Source organism: Cryptotermes secundus, unplaced genomic scaffold (genome assembly GCF_002891405.2).
Source record: "Cryptotermes secundus unplaced genomic scaffold, Csec_1.0 scaffold88, whole genome shotgun sequence".
Classification (NCBI taxonomy): domain Eukaryota; kingdom Metazoa; phylum Arthropoda; class Insecta; order Blattodea; family Kalotermitidae; genus Cryptotermes; species Cryptotermes secundus.
In genome coordinates, this window is record NW_019724585.1 from 1,477,106 (window position 1) to 1,483,774 (window position 6,669).

A 6,669-nucleotide genomic window follows, 5' to 3' on the forward strand; every position below is an offset into this window, starting at 1 on the left:
TCAGTGAAAAGCGCTGTAATATGTCTTTGATATTACACATTTGGGCAATTCCACGTTAATGTTACGTTAGTCTGTACTTAACTACGTATTTCACTAAAAAATGCAACATTTTAACTCGGTTTTTGGTAGATTTTTACGTGACTAACATAAGGCTACTGTGGAAGTGCCCATTTCGGTTACAACGACATTCGTTTATAACGACACTATTTTTAGGTCCCTTTGATGATGTTATAACCAAGTTCTACTGTATATTCAGCAGACACAGATTTGATGAGGTGTGCAAAATATATGGCCCCAATTTCTGGGCAAGGAACATCATTTGTTAATTTGATGTTCACTAATCTTTTGGTGGCAAGATAAAACTCCTTGGGTTAATCCCAGTCAGAACTGAATAGTGTCTGTCTGATTTCATGACAAGGAGACATCTTCGATATTTAACTTGGGCTGTTCTTTTAATATTTATGTTTAAGAGTGAGGGGAACACTAAGCAGTGTCCACTTTGCGCTAAACAGTTGATGTATAGATAACAGTAGCTGTGTTTTAAGTAATACTCATTTATAGGTTTTCCTAGTCATTCAAGATGGTTAATGGCAGGATTCCATCAGTCTTTAGTAAGACTTATGTTACTCCAAGAAGACCTTATGAAAAGGCCCGCCTTGATCAGGAACTGAAGATCATTGGAGAGTATGGTCTGCGAAACAAGCGTGAGGTGTGGCGTGTAAAATACACTTTGGCTAAGATTCGTAAGGCTGCCCGAGAACTTCTTACTTTAGAAGAGAAGGATCAGCGTCGATTATTTGAGGGTAAGTTCATTTGTGTTCCAGCTATTCATGATTATTATTGTTTTATTTAGTGACACATTATATTCGGTCATATAGCATGAAATTATAGTATGCTGAATTGGGCAGGCTCTCCTGGCATTTGCTTAGAGGCACTGAGGAAAACAGTGATAATTTTTTTGCATCTGCAGAACTGACATCTGGACCAAGATTTGAGCTTGATATCTTCTGAATTATGAAGCAAATTTATGACCACTCTTGCTGGAGGAGTCTGGATGAAGGAAATGCATTGCACTTTGTAGTTTCATGACCAGAAAAATGTGGGTAAATTGAGCATATGTAACAAGAATGGCAAGAGCTTATTCATATTTCCTTTGCAGGAAATTTGTTTTGAGTGATTTAAGTATGGGGTACTTAGTTAAACTTTGTTATTGTGGTAGACCATGCTGTATGTGATTTTAGTATTTATTCTAGAAGTGTTCTGTTCATTCATTCATCAGTAATCTGTCAGACGACAGGTCCACAATCTCTTCCAAAACAGTTCCTCCACTTAATGCGATCTTCTGTTTTTGGAAAGAGACTATCCAGGAAAAGTGATAATGTGGTAGTTTTTCCATTTGCTTTCCACATCGCAGTACAGCAGCCGTTCAAACCACTCTGGTCACGCCTGTTGCTATACGAACTTGAACCATCTCGAGCATCATTTGTTCTGTGCTTCAAGTCGCTACTGATGACGCTGCTTCCGGCATCAGTTTTTGGTTTTTGGTGTCTCTCTGTTCTGTTATACATGTGCAAATGAGTGACATCTCCTATTTCTTCTTTCTTCCAAGTCTTACCTGTTCAATTTATTGTCGACTCTTCTCATGATGTCATCAGTACCTGGCTCACCCATCTTGTTCTTAGTTGTTCCATATGACTCCTTTAATTATTAATTCTGATGTCTTTGGCAGCATCCTTACTCCATTTTTGTGGCCAGAGCACTGTAATTATTGTAACTCTTTATCAAATTTTTAATTCTTACCTTTCTAAAAACATTTCTAATTGTCAAATTTTCTTCAATGCTTGTAAAAAAATTTCATGTACATCACTTGGATTTAGCTTTTGTTTCTATTAGTAAGGATCATTCCAGTGGCTCCACATGAAAGTGTGTCACATGGAGAGTTTTAGTTTATAGTAGTGGACATAAAATAGTTGGGTCATAAGTGTCCTCTGTAACTGTCAGAAAAATTTGGACACCCAGGAATCTAGTGGCATGGCAGTATGTACTGTGTTATACATTCAACATTGAACTGGATGGTTGGTGTTTCTTAAAAATCTGGCACCAGCTAATGCATTTGCATAAATTATAATCGGGCACCCATTTGACATGGGCAAGGTAGCAGACATGGTGGTCAGTAGATTGATAGCTTGCGTTATAATTATTAATTCAGTAGATGGTGTATTATCTGATTTGTGCTGGAAACGTTGAAGAATGTACCGTATTTACGCATATATAGGCCACACATTTTTTGCCAAAAATTCAAGAGGAAAACTGGGGTTCGGCTTATATTCGAAATCACACTTCATTTAAAAAAAATATATTCATAATTAGTAATACAGGGTGTTCTACTCCTGAAATAATATTCCAAGAAAATTATTTTTTCTATACTTTCTGTCTGAAAATTGTGCTGCGGCCTATACATGCGTAAATATGGTATTTGCTTTTCTGATGTTAATGTTAAGGCTTTTTAATTTGTTTATTTGGTTAGTAGATCAAATTGATGAAAGGAACCCTGTTGCAGTTGTTTGATTTTATTTTTTATTGTGGGAAAGTATTCATACGGAACATAATCCAATTCAGTGATAGTTCCCCAGCAAGAGTACAGTGTCTTTCAAAATCATCTGAATTCTCTGACTCCCATGGTCAGCTTGTTAGCTGGAAACTCCCAAGAAAAGTCTGGATTGGAAGTTAATATGCACCATATTATAAACATGGCCATGCACTTACTAAAGTAGATAAATTATTCAGAAGGACCTGCCATCACATTAGATACACAAAATGCCTTCCATTTGGTCATAAAGTTAACTCTCTTGAAACGTTTGGCACCAGTTTGAGTTCACGGACCACAGTAGAGTAATTATTTTGCGGATCTTGTTTTTAAGTTCATCCAGTGACCGCCTCTGTGGTCTAGTGGTCAGAGGTCCAGGTTCGATTCTTGGCGCTACCAGATTTTTTCTGAGAAGTAGTGGTTCTGGAAAGGGGTCCACTCAACCTTGTGGTGATAATGAGGAGCTGTTTCAAGGAAATAGCAGCTCCAGTCTAGAAAACCGAAATTAACAGCTGTGGGGATTTGTTGCACTGACTACATGACACTACATCTGCTAAAGTTGGCACTATTCTTACAAGTGGCAGTCTCTCGGTTGGTATAGTTCGCTAAAACAACAGAGTTTGTTTTTTGTTTGTTATAGGTAATGCACTCTTGCGTCGCCTGGTTCGTATTGGAGTACTTGACGAGAGTCGTATGAAGCTTGATTACGTTCTGGGTTTGAAGATTGAAGACTTCTTGGAGCGACGTCTCCAGACACAGGTGTTTAAATTGGGACTGGCAAAGTCGATTCATCATGCTCGTGTTCTTATTCGCCAGAGACACATTCGGTAAGATGTATGTGTGTTAGCATGGTCCCATATTCTGGGCAAGGGCATTGTTATTTCAATGATCAGTTTCTCATTTTCTTGGGGCATTTAACTTTCTGGCCACAAAAATTTCTCAGACAATTGCTAATTTGCAGCATCAACTTTTGTCTTTCTCTCGAGTCCCTTATACAGTGCGTACAATCAAGTGCGCGTCGCGGCTGCAATTTGCCGTGAGTCATACCACCGCAGAACGGATGCAGTCGCGGGGAGGAGTTGCAACTCCTCCCCGCAACTGCATCCGTTCTGCGGTGGTATGACTCACGGCAAATTGCAGCCGCGGCGCGCACTTGATTGTACGCACTGTATAACATTCATTGAAGTTGTATTTTCTGTTAGAAACATGATTTTCAATTTCTTCTGCCCGTTGAAGTATTTTCAGTTTTCCACTAATCATGAAAGACTGTAAATGCATGTCAGTACACATGTTTGGCAGAATGCACATAGCATCTCACAGATTGGGCCGCTCCATAGCTCGAGCGGTTAGTCGCTGGCTTCCCACAGTGGCGGCCCAGGTTCGGTCCCAGGTCTGGTCAAGTGTGATTTGTGGTGGACAAAGTGTTGCTGGGGCAGATTTTCTCCGAGTACTTTAGTTTCCCCTGCCAATCTTCATTCCACCAATTGCTCCACAATCACCCTCACTTATCATCTGGGGCTGGTACAATAGGCCAGGAGTGGCCACAGTACAAGGGACTTAGTCCCACCCCACTAGCAATAAAACTCACAGATTAATATTCATTCATTCATTCATTGCAGCTGTGTATGGTTTATGTGGAAGGAAGAAAAAGTTGTGCACTAGGAGTGAGTAGCATTACTATCCATGTTACAGATAAGCTGTGCCCCCAACTTGTAACTTCTGTCTATGAAGGAAAAAGTGCAGGGGGTATTTGAGAAAACATGGTGAATGTCTAATAAATCATTTCCGAATGTTTCAGAATCTAGATATCTGGAAACAGTGACAAAAGGAATCTAGATTCAAGAATGATAAATTAAATTTGAAAAATTAGTTGTATTGACTTTCCTGAATTCTGAAGATAAAAAAAATAATTTTGACTGTTCTGAATGGATGTGAAATGTGAAATATAATATGAAGATTACGGATTCTTTGAAATGTTGATATGTATGTATGTATGTAGATAGGATGTGAGAGACAAGAAGTGAATACATAATTTTGATGGATAAATCTCTAGGAAAACGGCCACTTGGGAGAGTAAAGCGATGGGGAGTTGGCCTATCAGGTTGATCTCAGGGAGGGAGGTTTTGAGATGGATGAATGTAGTTTAGGATCATGCAGTGGCACACTTAATTATTATTATTATTATTATTATTACATCTCATTATCATAGTTTTAATAATAGGAATCACTGGAAATATAAACCTCAGTCTGTTCAGATTTATATTAATGCCTTATACTTATAGTGCATTTCTGCATTAAGTGGTGTGTGTCAATTGCTGCCAGGTTTCGAGGGCTGCCAGTTAGGTGATGGATTTATTTTCAGACAGACCACTTGGGATGTGGGTTCTTGCAAGCCTATTCCCTACGTCTGTAAGATTAGACAGGACCGTGGAAGCCAAAAATAAGGTACTTCGAAATATTAAAAGATTAAGTTGTGAAACAAACTTGATACAGTAAACTTCAGCAGACTTCAGTTAAACTTGATAAATTTAGTGTAATTAAATCGGTAAAACAGTACGTGAGGAAACCAAAAGAAGATTCGAGCAGTTTGCTAAGTGTTGTTAGATCTGTGTGCATGTGCGCACCTCCTGTCAACCAGTTTTATAATTTAAATTGTATGTGTTTACGTAAAAACATCTGTTTTAATAATTGTGCTTGAGACACTATTAAGAGCATTGAAATGACATCAGGTGAAAAGGTCAGAAGTTCTCCTGCACATTTAACTTCCTGCCGGTTCTGTGGTTTATTATAGTAAAACAAAATCATTAAAATTGGTGGAATGTTGTTATTTTTCTGTTGTAAAATTGTTACAGATCTATATACTCGTACATAGCTAACACTTCAGTCTTTCACAATTGAAATTGTTTTTAAATGAAGTTCTATCGGTTATAAGTTCTATGGCAGTCTCCTGCTGTTTGTCATGAATAGTGCAGAAAGGCACAAAATCTGAGAGCTACAACAGCATGATGTGCCATGGACAGCCATGAATGTCGCCTTGCATAGGGGTGGATAATGTGTTGGTACCATTATGCTTTGTGGTCTGATGGTGTAACATACTTGTTATGCTTACCAAATAGTGAAGTGTACATAACTAAGTATAGAACACTGTAAAGGCCTTATGAGGGATATTTATGCAGTTTTGCACGGAACTGAAATATTCTTTGCCATTTTACTTCTGTGTACTGCAGCAGGGATGTAAACCCTGAGGTGGTATCTTGAAGTGGAAGTAACAAATGTAGTATTGTATTTAAGCATCCTGTAGCATCAGTATATCGTTTATTTCATACCCCCACCCCTTCCATTACCATGCAACTCTCGGTAAACACCCCCTCCCCCGTGGTGACGTGGCAGAAGAGCGACTGTGTTGTTACCAAAGGATACGACAGTTGCTACACAGCAGAAACAACTCTCGACCGTGTTGCTGGGCAACCTGTGAGCATGGTGTCAGGCAACAGTGGTACCTATTACATAATTGTTTTCTGTGTTGTTCGTGCCGAGGCTAAAGGAGCAGCGAACATTATTCAGGATTGAGTACATACACGTGTGTAATGATTTCCTGAATGTCTCTTGTTCTGCTATAAGAAGCAGTGACGGTGAATTGTGCTTTTAGGATCTTTCATCTCTGGTTACTGATGAGCATTTCATTGCCGTCTCCCTGTTATTTCTCTTGCAAATGAAGTGTATAATTGTAAATATGAGTTTTTACTGTGGCCGTCTTGCATGGTGAAAGTTTTTTTTTTTTATATATATATAGTTAGTTCCATTTATAAACTGCGTTGTTGCATCGTCTTGACAGACATTAATTTTGAACTGCAGGGTTCGCAAGCAGGTGGTGAATATACCCAGCTTCATTGTGCGACTGGACTCCCAAAAGCATATAGACTTTTCTCTCAAGTCTCCGTTTGGTGGGGGTCGTCCAGGACGTGTGAAGAGGAAGAACTTGCGGAAGGCCACAAGTGGAGGAGGTGCTGCTGACGAGGATGAGGATTAAATGTAAACATTGTCATGACATGTATTGTCAATAAAATCCATTGTGTATAATT

The 6,669-nt window shown here is 38.9% G+C and overlaps 1 protein-coding gene across 2 annotated transcripts in view; it reads left to right on the forward strand.

The window, feature by feature from the left end:
* The window catches only part of LOC111862278 (40S ribosomal protein S9), a 13,183-nt gene extending 6,514 nt beyond the window's left edge, over positions 1–6,669 (forward strand). For both annotated transcript variants that reach the window (XM_023847537.2, XM_023847536.2), the window contains exons 2-4: positions 562–803; positions 3,228–3,414; positions 6,443–6,669. In XM_023847537.2, the coding sequence (XP_023703305.1) occupies positions 581–803; positions 3,228–3,414; positions 6,443–6,617 (585 nt within the window). In that variant the 5' untranslated portion in view covers positions 562–580 and the 3' untranslated portion in view covers positions 6,618–6,669. The remainder of the gene's footprint in view (positions 1–561; positions 804–3,227; positions 3,415–6,442) is intronic.